The 14,071-nt window shown below is 41.6% G+C and overlaps 1 protein-coding gene across 1 annotated transcript; it reads right to left on the reverse strand.

The window, feature by feature from the left end:
* Window positions 1-1,588: 1,588 nt before the first annotated feature.
* LOC311029097 (putative ferric-chelate reductase 1) lies at window positions 1,589-13,801 on the reverse strand. Its single transcript, XM_084034032.1, has 15 exons — window positions 13,522-13,801; window positions 10,152-10,288; window positions 9,669-9,766; window positions 9,367-9,514; window positions 8,073-8,270; window positions 7,801-7,902; window positions 7,555-7,699; window positions 6,422-6,529; window positions 6,060-6,172; window positions 5,494-5,580; window positions 5,221-5,312; window positions 4,048-4,106; window positions 3,745-3,888; window positions 2,031-2,053; window positions 1,589-1,956 (listed from the first exon to the last, which is right to left on the reverse strand). The coding sequence occupies exons 1-15, from the start codon at window positions 13,706-13,708 to the stop codon at window positions 1,867-1,869; spliced, it is 1,731 nt and encodes a 576-aa protein (XP_083890158.1). The 5' UTR covers window positions 13,709-13,801; the 3' UTR covers window positions 1,589-1,866.
* Window positions 13,802-14,071: the final 270 nt, after the last annotated feature.

Here is a 14,071-nt window from a genome sequence, read left to right on the forward strand (position 1 = left end):
AAAAGGACTTTCAATTGTCAATCCATTTTTGTTTTCTACTTACTCAGTTTCATGTAGATACAAACATGTTTTTTTTCCCTTTTTTTTTATTAATCAAGCTCTATTTTTCACTTCTCTACCATGATTGTGATCTTGACAGCAGTTTGGTTGACGGTGGTCAGGAAATACAATTCGGAGAAGGACGGTAAAGTTCTGAGCTGCTTGTCCTTGGGTGGGGATGTAGCTCAGTGGTAGAGCGCATGCTTCGCATGTATGAGGCCCCGGGTTCAATCCCCGGCATCTCCACTTGTTATTGTGTTGCCAACAGTCAAATTGTGATTATTCAACATGTGGTCTCCTCTGCTGAAACAACTTTGAAATTGAAAACTACTCGCTGCACTGTCTGTTTGAAAGTTTGTTTTTGACAACACCCCAGAATAGAAAAGTTGCAATAAGAAAGCAGGATCTCTGTGCAGTGCAGACAGTCAGGCACAAGCACTAAAGCTTGGTTAAAAATTGTATTTTATTTTAGCTTGTATTGTAGTTGTCGTGTCCTTGGCCGAGTGCTTAAAGCGATGGACTAGAAATCCATTCCACGTAGTATTCTGACCTACAATCCTCTGTGCTGCGTATATGAGCAATAGTATGTAACAATTGTAAGCCCTACATACATGGTAAGGGCAGCTGCTGCAGTACCTCTACATATGGATTCACAGCGTTGTCCTTATTTTGTTGTTTATTCTCTACACATGTATTACACTTCCATCTCAGGAGGGAGCCCTCCTCAGTTGCTCTTCCTGAGGTTTCTTTATTTTTTCCTGTTGAAATGGTATTTGTTCCTTATTCAATAGTACCAGATTATTAAATACAAGTTCTGTGAAATAATTTACATTCATTTATATATTCATTGCCTCGTTTATTTTTTTCAAGATTTATTTATTTATTTTAATTGGCATAAATGGCGTTCTACAAAAGCAATTGTCCCTTGTCCATCAATTCGTCCTCTGTCCTAAGGTCCTAAGTCCACCATGGAGCCAGGACTCTGTAAAGATATGGGACCAACAGTCACTGAGCGCCAGCGACCTCCAGTTGGTGGGTTAGCCTGAAGTTTTATTTCATCCATCTTTTTTTTGTGAAAGACAGGAGCATGCTGGGTAGTGGAACAGCGTAGTGGAACAGAGTCCTAGCTCGACTCACTTTAGATGTTGATGGCTGGGTGGATTCTGTCATGTGACATAAGTTCTCCAGTAATAAACATGAAAAACCAATGAAGTCACAGCAGATATGCTCCGATGTTGCCATATATTATAATTACTTTGTATTTCCTTCCTATGTGCATCGAGGATCTTCCAGATGAGTGGTTCTGTAGAGACTGATAAACTACATCTTATTTCTATAAGAATGGCTTGACTAATGCACACAATGTACTTGTTTTCTACAGTCTATCTCCAACATACGCTTGTAGTCAGTGACATTGACAGGTATGGTCACTAGGGACTAAGTTAAAATAAGAGACTGTATTACTTGAGTGGTGAGTCGAATAACAAAATGTTGACGACTGAGCAGTCTACTAAAAAAGGAGCGATTTTGCTTAGCATCTGTGAAATGATCATTCTTGTCTACTTACTTATTCTTGGTTACATACACATGAGTGGTGACTATCATGTTTAAAGAATACAAATATTTAAATCTACGTAAATCTATATATGCACAAAGGAATGTGGCTTGACACCAAAAACCTTTGTTAATCTTAATATTGAGGTAAAGGTCTACAAATGAGGCATTATTACAATATATTCAAGCATTTGTTTAAAAAGATGAAAATACAAAAACTATCTATGTATTTGGCAAATTTCCAGAAATGATGTCTTTGCTGTGTTGCTCTTCTTATGACATCCCAATTCCGACCAACAGTGTCACCACAAAGGTCAAATTTCCCAGAAAGAACAGCACCATCAGCAGGCCATCAGCTGTTATCTGACAAGACAATGCAATTTATATTAGAAATCAGCTACATTTTATTGTTTATTTTTAGCTTTTTTTTGTCTTACCAATTTTGATTCTGTATCTGTATCTGTAATTTAAGAAAAGAGAGGAAAGTTAATATTGCTGCAGGATACTTAAAAAAAAAAAAAAATTCCAATGTTACATTTTCCCTTAAGTATCTTACCTAAACTTGAAACAGACTCATCAATAAAAGTGTATGCTAACAGTTCCTAAAGCAACTGGACCCAAATAAACAGATGGTCACACCAAAACTGGGATCAGCAACATTATAATAATCTGTGTTTTGTGAAATATGTGGTTCTGGAAGCTTCTACTGACAACTTACAGGCCTAGTCTGAGCTACTAGCGAGCTATTTGCCAACTCCACCCATCCATATCTGTAACCGCTTATCCCACTCAGGGTCAGGCAGGGTTCACCTGGACAGGTCACCAGTCTGTCACAGGACTGACATGTACACAGAGAGATACCCCGCCAAGCAATTTAATCAGCATATCTTTGGACTGTGGGAGGAAGCTGACACAGAGTGAACATAAAGGGCCCTAGTTTCGTAGACCAGGCGCAGTCAGCTTTCAGCGCACCTGCGCCGCGCCGACGGGGTGTGTCCGCCTGGACTTTGCAAGTTTCGTGCACCGCGCAGGCTCGCGCAGGCACACCTCCCGTCTCGCCCACCCGCGCAAGTGGGAAAGAGGGAGGAGAAGAAGGCGTGAGTGGGAGACGAGGAGGAGACGAGGCGTGGACTGGGATTAATACAGCCGATTCAGATCTTTACCAATCAAATGAGCTCCTCTCCTCACCTTTAATGCGTTAGGGGAGGTTCAGTGCAAGTTCCGTCATTTGACAACCCGATGACATAAGCAGCGCCGCTGCTCCCACCATGCGCATCACGCGCTGTGCGTGCGTATCATAAGAATAATAATGCCCATATTATAAAAAACAGGAGAGAGAGAGGAAGATGTTTTGGTCCGAGAGGCTGAGTTTCTGTTCTTTGATCTGACGTCAGATGTGACGGGACAATCTATATAGATATAAATTCACGTGTTGATTCAATTAGTTGCATTAAATAGTGTTTGTTGTGATTATTTATTGCATTTAAATGTGCCTGGAACTGTGGAAACCTGCCTGTGAGGTCTCGGTGACGTGTGTGCACTGCGCGCAGTCAGCCAAACTTTCACTCTGCCAGCTGTGATTCGCCTTGAATGAATGGACTTTATTTGCGCCTTGCGCCGAGAGTAGACCAGGTTGGAGCTGGCGAGCTTTCAGCGCAGTCTCGGCGAAGCTTTTTTCCACGAAACTTCCGCTGCACCAAGCTGAATCTGTGACGCCTCCCCCTGCTGCGCCGCCACACCCATCTTGGCGCAGGCGATCCACCAAACTGCCAAACTGACGGTGCGCAAGGCTGCGCGGGTCGAAACTTGCATTGCGCCGGCTCCGCCACCCTGCGCTGCCCTGCGCTGCGCCACGAAACTAGGGCCCAAAGACTCCACACAGAAGCTGTGAGGCAACAGGGCTAACCACAACAACAACACTCTCATATAACTCGATATAAATAAATAAATTAATGAATGGTTAGCTGATAAATGGTGAACTCTTTAGCTTGTAGAGCCACGTGTTGACTTCTCCAGCTTTGCATTTCACATTACAAAGACTGCAGCAGTGACGTCCGTGTGCTTTAATCTCAGCTGCAAATAAGCACCCATTATGAGCCACTTTACAATAAGATTAATATGACTAAAAGACAGGATTAAAAATGTATTTACCTGCGCTGTTCAACTTCCATTTGAAATGGACTTCCAACAGCATGTAGAACAAAGCTTCCCAGCCAACCAAACCACCCATCACTTTCATCAGCCATCGGTCCAGAGTGCTGTCAATCAACTTCAAGCCTGTAAATACGGCTGCCACTGTGTGATGTCACACAAAAATGCATTTTCAAGACTTGCAGCAAAGGTTGACAGTAGTAGTAGTTAGATAATTTTTTTTAATTATTATTATTAAAGAGTGTACTAATGCAGACAACTTTGAGGTTATTCATCAGTTCATAATATTAGATAAGACCTTACCAGCTAAAACTTTTGAAGACAGTCCATTTAAGGCATGTGCCCAGTTGAAAAGAAACCTTCTGTCAAAGAAAAGAGGAAAATTACTAAATGATCAGAACAAACAAGACTTCCTTCGCTGGAAGAACAATGGCACTGGTCGTTTGTTGCTTTGTTGTTGACCTGTTTCAATAAAAGTAAAGCTTCATTCTTGACCTTGGAGACAGTAGTATGACAACAACAAAAAAGTTAGCTTTTCTGGAGCTTTCAATCACATCTCATGGTCTTTATCAGCTTATGACAATGGTTGGGGCGTCATCATGTGAAGTAGTCACATGATAACGAGATAAGTGAGATAGCCAGAGCAATAATATGAGAACTGTGCAGCCTCTCTGCTGATGATGACCACGAAATGTGTTTGAATAACTCCAGAAAGAAGTTGTTAGTGGATCTTGAGTTAAGAATCTTTTTTTTGTCTATAACCCAGCCTATGTTAAGGTTTCTGTGTTAGTGTGACTCTTTTCTATCAGCAGTTTGTCCTCTGTGTCCAACAACAGTTGGGTTTGGCTTCTTTAGCCATGCAGGTCATCATTGTTCAACCATAGCCACCATCTTTGTTTTAACCAGCAGTAATGCGTAGGCAACACCAGACGTTGGGGTTAAAGTAAGTTAAGATAAGATGTTTTAACAAAAGCCTGAATCCTTATAATTTATCACATGTCATTTTTAACTAAACCCAGATCATACATGTGCATGAACCAATGTGTTTTGAACAGAACGGTCAAAGACGGAGAACCAGTCTGAAGAGTTTCCAGTGAACCAGCTTTCAAGCCCTGACAAATTAGGCTGCTGAAACCAAGCAATAGATAGATAGATGGTTGGATGGATAGATAAATATGTGATTGGTTTATTGATCCATGCACTGAGCTGTGATTGGTCAGTAAACAGTGCTTCCCTACAAGTTGACATGTTATTTTAAACATAAGCTGCACCAGAGCAGGTCAGGTGATCTACCTGGAAACAAGTTCACACTGTCGTAGGACTGAAAAAAGGTAAACCTGAGGTTACCTCGCCAATTCTGCTTCATAGTACAGACTCTGGTCAGCAGAGCACTGATAACTGTTGGCCTATGTTGTTATTTAGATATGAGGATTTCTTGAATCAAACACACACACACACTGAGAGCAAGGTACCTACTGTGGATGTTGTGGTCCACAGCGCAGAAGAGCCATTATGGGCTGCAGGAACGAAAGGATTAGAACCAGGCAGCCCAATACGGGATGGGCCCCCTGAAAAGAGCACAGGAACACTGAAATCATCCTATCTCAGCACAACATTTGACTGAATATCTTCATTCTTCAATACACTAATAGGTCAGTTCCTTGTGTAGTTTGATGTCGGTGCTTTCCAATGAGAAGCAGACTGCTTCAAAAGATACCCTCAACAACACAGCAAGACTGGTTTACTGACCCCAGACCAGGCTTTGACATAGGAGAAGGAGAGGATGAAGGCAATGATTGTGGCTGCTACCATCACACTCATCACTGCAACATGGACCTGGAGAAAGACAAACCGCACAACATCATAATGCACAAGTTACAAGACATACAGAGCTCAGGAGATGTGCCTGATCCACTACACCTGAGAGAGAGCAGGCTTGGACCAACAAGACACATTTGACAGGAACTGTCCAATATTCTTCTCACCTCCAAAAAGTAAATTGGACAAAAACACTCCCGAACCTCTCTGATACCTTCACCGATTCACTCCCTAATTTTTCCTCAGTTAGAATGTTTAACATTTGCCCTACAAACATATATCTTCACATGATTTTGAACTACATTTTATAATCACAGCAAGAGGGTCCCGGGTTTGATTCCTGGTTCCTGATTTGGGTTCCTTCTGTGTGGAGTTTGTTCTCCCTGTGTGAGTGTGGGTTCTCGAAGAGTTCTCTGGTATACCTCCCAGAGTCCAAAGTCATGAATACAGATAGGCGGTAGACGATGGATGGACAATTGTCTATTTATGAATCTCACCACAAACCAGACATCTTTCCCACACAGCTGTCTTTTGGTCGCTCCTTTCCGATATCGGGCCACCATCATTCCCAGTGATGCGAGAGTCATCCAGGCGATCAGCATCAGTGCTCCTGAAACACAATTCAAGGTTGGAGGGTCTTTTGCTTTTTACTATCGATATGCCTCAGGATAAATGTTTCTATTTTTTCAATGCTTCAAAAACATTCGGAGATCTTACAAATCCTCTTTACAGCTATCAAAACAGGCCACTTCCAGTAATGTCCTGGTGTTGGAACAATTTGCAGGCCAAGCTTAAACTTTAGATGATCTCCTATTAAAATGAAAATCTTCTACCTGTAACTCTGTAAACAGGAGCTCACCATGTGCTTTGATGATATGAGGCCAACCAGCCTTTCTGACATGCTGAGGTCTGGAAAGATCTACCTTGTTACTGCTGACGAAGGTACCTGTATGGAGCTGGATTCGTCCTGTGGGAGAGATGCACAAAACAGACAGGAGCTCAACTTTTCAAGATGGTCAACTGCTCCAGCTAGTTGAGTGGGTTAGTTAAGATAACACTATACAAGCTATATGACATCATTGAAAAGAGTGAGACTCAGTCAGTTTCATCAGACAACAATCTGCGGTTTCCTGTTTAAATCATCTTATTTGAAGGTAAAAGTGAAAGTGGGCATAACCCAAATAATACTCCCTCATTGCACAATATGTCTGTGTGGACACAACTAAACCCTGTTCATTTGCCAGAAGAATTGTGTGTTACACTGACTTTTGCTGGCAAATTAAATGTGAGCTCTGGAGCTGGCAACATGGAGGGTAGCTAGATGCTGTGTATTTGCATATACTATTTTAATGATACAAAGCTGGTTGAAATTCAGCTGATTGAAAAATTTGCCTGTAAGTCCTTGCGTCCTTTTTTACCAGGTGCATGGGCTTTGAGTCCTATCATATCTGCAATTAACGTTTGATGTCTCATAACCATAAACACAATCTGTTCCTAATTGTAAATGATCGATTTATTTCGTATTGTGAACAAATACCCCCCCCCCCCCCCCCCCATGCCATGCAAGCTAAAGCCTGATGTATCTTGCTCAAAAAACTGTTCAAAACACAACATGCTCCTTCATCCAACTTGAACCATCCTGATGCCACAAATAAGCACGGAGGCATTAAATGGGGATTAATCTGCCACTGAAAATATTCCTCCACAAAAAGGAATGTAAAAACTTGTACAAGACTGATTTGGCAGCAGTTCTTCAGTCCAAGACCAGCATCGCTGTTCCCATTACAAATTATACAGTATTTACTGAGTGTAATTTAATAGTGATACAATCATCTCACAACATATTCAATGGTTCATGAAAAACTCATTCATTAAGACTAATATTAGGATCTCTATAATGACAGGCCAAGGAGGTCCTTGCTCTCATAACTGGAAACATTTAACACCATCCCTGATCACAAATAAATTGCTACCCCCTCCACCATCTATTACCATTACTGCTGGGGCCATAGGCAAAGATGAGATGGTAGGTTTGGTTGAAGCCAGTGGTCCTCTGAGTAGAAACAATGTCCATGGTGGTGAAGGAACAGCTGATCACCCCATCCTGCACTGACGCTCTTACATCGGAAACATTCCCCTGGTGGACAGTTACAAATCACTTCAACGTCACATGGGAATTCGTTCATTGCTAAAGCTGTGACAGCATTCAATATTTCATGGTTTGACAAGCTGCATTACCAGAGGTATAACTTGAGGAGCTGTCCGTCCTGTTGAAAAAGCATGCTGCAGATGCACCAGGCCGTTATTGGTCATGCCGCAAATATAAATGTCATCGTTTCCCTGCAGAGAGACTTGAGAATAAGAATGAATGCTTTCACCAGAAGATGGATGTAACTGTGCTATCAGTATATAATGTGCAGGGTCTGAGCTTCTCAAGGTAAATGTTCTGATGTTGGTGATGGATGATCTGTATATGAAGTATGAATTCGTGCATTTCGTCTTCACATTACCATCATCTGATCATCTGAAAATCCAAAAGCGATGTATCCATCAGAAGGACCTGTCATCTCATAGCGGATGGTGGCATCAGTGGGAGACAACATCATGGCCGACATGAAATAACAGTCAGCGTTGGCTGGAGGGTCACAGTTTGAAGGCTGACTGAAACACACCTTGGTGACACCACAATTTGCACTCGTGACACTCGCCTGCAGAAAAAAGACAAAAATATGTAACTAGAAAACACAATCTCATCCCTACTCGTCACATCTTGTTGCTTGGGCCGCACTCTGTCCACCTGAGACCTCGGTGGAAGAGGAATCAACCATGACATCAGCACCGACAGTGTTGCAACTGAATGACTTGTCCTAATCTTTGAGGTCAACTGCAACTATCAAGAAAATGATGGCACAATTGTATGAAGATATACTCTGGCGGTCTCAGTGTTTTGGCCATGTTTACTGTTTACATGTTGACTGTGGACTGAGTTGTATTTTAAAACAGCATTTATTACCATAAAACCATGCTAATTAATAATATACATTTTCCAAAATCATTTAACTAGTAATAAACACAATGAATATTCATCAATATTCATATGACTGAAGAGCTCCATGCTATACAGGTAGATAAATGGAGAATGCGAAGACCCACTGAGCTCAAACTAAATTCAATACAATCCTCTTATAATACTACATTTTACTATCTGGTGACTGTATCTAAACACTAAGAGCCAGGCGTCCACGAAAGGTGAAACTATACCTTCAGAAGACATGGCACCTCACTGCAATCCCAACTGATCTGTGTGGCTTTCTGGCTGCATACATTTAACTAACTAAAATCTGCCTTTTTCCCTACCTGCTTCATCACTGTATGTCAGTGTGGCATACAATCTTGTTTCTCTGTTGACAGCAGCCGCTGTATTGTTTAATGCAATAAAGGAAGAATATTGTGCATTTATGAGAATTAGAAAGCTTGTGTTAAGCTTGTAATTCAAGCAAGACCAAGCCTGTTATTGTAGACTAGGCCTGCACGATATGAGGAAAAGATCCACACTGCAAGACTTCAAACACTTGGATGGAATGATGCAACCAACGATCACACAGAGGTCCTCCCAAAGGTTATCATTGAGATGGTCCAATGCAAGTGACTGTTCTTCTGGCAGAGTTTAGGATTTAGCCTGTACCGACATGTGTCAGGGCAGCAGCCAGTGCCAGAACAATGAAGATTCCCAAGCCGTGATGCAAGAAAGAGATTGAAATGTGTAGTTTGATGGCTAGTTCAATGCCAACATCATTTACTTACAACAGGTGCTGCAGGTGGATTTATTATGGTTGTTGTTGTTGGTGTCGTGGGGAGACTTGTAGATCCAACAGGGCCATCATTAGTGAAGTTCACGACAGGACTTATAACATCAACCCAGAATGTCCTGTAACTCTGCACGAAGGATGCACTGTGGAGACACCCGAATCAGTTTTTATGAGTCATGGTTGAAATACGTGGGGATTATGCGAGTGAGAGAGTGAAGAAAGGACTCACTTTGGTGTCCCACTTGATTATGGCTATAAAAAAAAAGAATAAAGAATATGAATTGAATTCAACCTTACTGGAACTGAATGGGTTTCATGTCTCCTGATGCTTCTGATCTCCATGTCACCTGGACGGAGGTCTTAACAGACGCTGATGTGTGGGATACAGCTGTGTTCTGTTCACATGAATGCAGAGAGAGAGAGAGAGAGAGAGAGAGAGAGAGAGAGAGAGAGAGAGAGAGAGAGAGAGAGAGAGAGAGAGATCAGCATTTCAGATTACATTGAACACCACAGGTGTATGGTGTCATCTGATATCCAAAGTAATGTGTTCACAAAAAAAGTTCCTGCAAAACCAGGAGAAAGCACAAGAAAAATGAAAAAAATCTCATAGTAGTCTGTCTTCCCATTGGAAATGTAATGATTTATGAGGAAACAGACTGGGAATGTTGTAAATCTATAAATATGCAGCAGTAAGTGAGCGGGTGTTATGACATATTGTCTTGCCTGCTGTTGGCCGGCATGTTGTTCACAGTAAAAACAGCTTAAAGGCGGTAAACTCACAGGTGTCTGGTTGCAGGTGAGGAGCTGAGCCGTCCCTGGTGTCAGCGCAAAGGAGCCCACAGGAGACCTACCCGCCACCTCTCTTGCCTGTAACAGGAAACCAGTGAACGGTGTGGAGACGGGAGCCTGGAGCATTACTGGGGGGGGGACAAAACAAAACAAAATCCAGAAAAGCCCTAATGACAATGAATTCAGAGGACACTTACATGAGCATAACATTAAGCAAATTATATAGTCATTAATTAGATTAGAACTGCTTAATTATTTTAATAATCAATTATTTACTGTTTTTTTAATATTTAAATAATGTATTTTTCTCATCAATTACATGTCAAAACATGCAATTAAAGTAAGATAATCAATCTGCATTTTCCAAACATTTTCCAAACATCCGTCTCCACTAATTAACACAGTTCTGTGTTTATTACTGCTGTGGTCATCTATGCGTGGCAGCGCTGCACTCTAACTCCCCCTTTCATGCATGCATTATGATAACCTCAGTCAGGATTTTTTTTACTGTGAAACTGTTTTTTCATCTTAAAGCATTAAAAACTAGATTTGAACTTTATTTTTTTGCAACCCATATTTAATAAAGATATAATTCCTTTATGTAGAAACATACTTTAACAAAGAAATCCATACAATTATATAATAAAGTGTGTTGAAATGTGAAGTTTGATGTGAACTATAAAATAATATAATTTATGCATGCATAACTAATACCCCATTGCGGAATTAACTCTCCTGTTGATTCCCAAGTCTCTCGCTCATGATCCACCGACTGTCAGCCATGCACTAACTTACACTGAATGTTTCTATGGCTAGCTTTACTGCAAGGAAACCTTCTCTAAACTTTGCCAGCACATCAAAATCAGAACTAAAATAATATTTTAGTTCTGAATTTGACATTCAAATGGCAACAATTTCTTCAAATATCATCCCAATACCACAGCATGGTTTTACCGTGACTGGTCACATGGGTTATATTAGACAGGTCAAAACAAAGAGTATACGCATCACTGTTAAATTGGACCTGTTAGAGTCTCTGAACTGAGATCCTCACAGTGTCTTGACTAGAGGTGGCATATATCATTAAAATTGGCAAAGCACCCGGGGCACAAAGCCTTTTCCACTTGAGTTCTGTTAGCTGATGCATCCTCAGCCTTAACTCTCTCACCATCATTTGCACCCTCATCTTCCTCAGCCTCATCTTCCTCAGCATCCTTTCCAGATCAGTGTCTTCAGCTACTGTTAGCTATTGCTAACCCTTCCTGTTCTGGGAGCCCTTACTCCTCACTGCTATGAGCATCATCCTCCTCATTTGGCTGTGGAAATTCCTCGCCTATTTTGTAGGCCTGTCTATTACGCTCTGCTCCTGAGCTCTTCAAAATATAAAGATATACAAAAATTTCAAATCCCATTCTAAAAATATAAAAATTGAAATATAGCTAGTGATGCATGATATACAATTTAGTGGACACGTGATCATAATTTCCTCCCAATATAAAACCAATACTTTTTTTTTCAATTGAGTAATTGAATGACCCCTTAGATGTTACTTGATGTCACCATATTTGTCTTACCTGCAAGGGTCTCTTTTTACAGAAGATTTGAACACTAAAATAAGCAACTTGGGGTGCAGTCGAATAGTCTTTTTTGCTTAGGAAGGTTCCTAACTGAAGAAGTGACCCGGAAGTAAACAAGTGGCCGCCATGATAAGAGCTGTTCGAATTCTCTAAATGCAAAGGAAAGGAGCTCCAATGCTTCCTTTCAGAGCTCCTTTAGCATAGGATGCAACAGACCTTCCTATGCGAAAGCAAAGGAGATCACTCCGACCCACAATTCTTTGCGAGAGCAACATTTAAAGTGCCGCACACCTCGGCCGTTCATGAAAACAAACGATATGTGCATTTGCATATTTAACATTAACTTTCATGCAGACAGAGTAATTGGAATAGTGTCGATAAATGTGTGTGGACAGTGATAATAATCGAATGTTTTTTTTTTTTTCATTTATTTCAATCATGTTACAAATGTTTGACAAAAACGAAACTAAAACCACAAATGAAACGTAAATAAAGCAAACGGTCAAACAGGAAGGAGGAGCTGCTGGAACTGAAGCCGGTCAGTGAACCAGCTGTTTATAAAACCAACATGGGGAGAAGTGGACGACGCACGTCAATCGCCGGTGCCGATCATCAGCTGTCAATCATCAGCGGCCGCGTTATAATGACGTAGCTTAGTGAAAGTCCGGTCGGATTCTCTGAGCACCGCGGTCGACTATTCCTAAATCCTTTTGAGTTCTCCTATCGCCTTTCCTTAACCCCGTGACGTTTTCCCCAGAGGTCAAGGAATAGGAGATAGGAATAGGAGTTAGGACCTTATTTTTTGACTATTCGACTGCACCCTTGGTGTTTCTGGCTGTCTGTCGGCCATCTTCGTTTGACTCGTTTTCCACTTGCAACGTCTTGCCACTGGGTGGTAGTGTATGAGATGATGCAATAACATCCACTGTCGTGGCTGCTATGCAATTATGCCATCAAAACTCATGCATGTACAAGAAAACAGCTTTTGAATAGCTGTACACTGTAGTGACTTCTATGCATAGATTTACGTAGACACTTGAACTCATCAATTAAAGGGGTCGGCCTGAGCGGAGGTCGCACAGTTTGATTTCGTAGGGTGCTTCCTTTTTGTGGTTGTAAACACAATTTTCGCCCCCAAATCTCTTCCAAGTTTTTCATTTTATTTTTGCTTCAATCCATGGACCAAAATGAAACGGGACAGTGGCAGAGTGACAGAGAGCGACAGCTAGAGAGAGATGCAGCTGAGAGCTGCAGACAGATGTTTTATTTCACTGTGGTTAAAAACAAGTTTCAGTAGCTAAATAATGCTCAGCTGTTCTTGAATGAGTGTGTATGAGAAGCAGAGAGATGTGACCTGTGTTCCCTTGTTATTGACAGTGCCGCTGCACTTATATGTGTATTAACCCCATATCATTACAGTCCCAGAAAAGCCCACACAGGGATTTAGCCTGTGGATTAGAATGTGGTCATATTATTTGATACCTTAAAGGCAGAGTAGCTCATTTGGAAAAAACCACAGAGACTTTGACTATGAACGCATCCCCTTGGTTCAGACCTCTGTTCAAAACCGTTCCCCCAGAACACCAAAGCAGTTTTCTCCAACCGATATTATTAATTGGACTGGTTTTTTACTGTCCTGCCACGGCCACAGATGACATTTTGAAAAATGGCTAAAAAAGTGTTTTGGATTTCAAGTAACATAAGAGAAAGTGTTTCTGAATATAATCGCCTACTCTGCCTTTAAGGAGAGCTGCATTAAAATAAACCCAGGTGTCGATGGTTACCTTTCACCTCGCCTCCCGGTCTGTAGCTGCTGAGGTCCGTTGTGATAGTGAAGGGCGCTGGTTCTGTCTGCGGGCTCAGCCCAGAGTGGTGGGGTCGCATGTCTTCACAGCTGTCCATAACTTGACCGGAGCTGTAGCACCGGACCAGAGGAGCAACACACACCAGCAACAACACAACGGGGTCCATTGCAGTGAAAGAATCACTGAACACATATTCAGGAATACAGCTGGTGAAAACAGAGACCGGATAGAAATATAATGCTGCTATTCAGCTGAGAGTAGCTCAGGTGGCGTCTGAGTAGGAAACAATAACTGAGGGGAGGGAAGGAGGAGGGGTGTAAGGGGAACAGGGTGGAGGCCACAGGGAGACACATCTACACCTGCTCTGTTTATCACAACTACTTTCTGCACAAAGGTGAGGCAACGGATTAGGGTTGTGTACGGTTCACATAACTGATACTCAAACCCAACTGTACCTCACCGTCTGTAATAAAATACATGTAATTTTAGACTTCAACATTGTTATATCAAGAAGATTTTACGCACAACA

Source organism: Eutrigla gurnardus, assembly GCF_963514095.1.
Source record: "Eutrigla gurnardus genome assembly, chromosome: 18".
Taxonomy (NCBI): Eukaryota; Metazoa; Chordata; class Actinopteri; order Perciformes; family Triglidae; genus Eutrigla; species Eutrigla gurnardus.

Coding starts and splice junctions, on each gene's coding strand:
- LOC311029097 (XM_084034032.1), bottom strand. CDS start 13,708: ATGGACCCCGTTGTGTTGTTGCTGGTGTGTGTTGCTCCTCTGGTCCGG. Junction 8,271..9,366: donor ATCCACCTGCAGCACCTGTT/GTAAGTAAATGA, acceptor TTTTTTCTGCAG/GCGAGTGTCACGAGTGCAAA. Junction 2,054..3,744: donor ATGGAAGTTGAACAGCGCAG/GTAAATACATTT, acceptor CTTAAATTACAG/ATACAGATACAGAATCAAAA.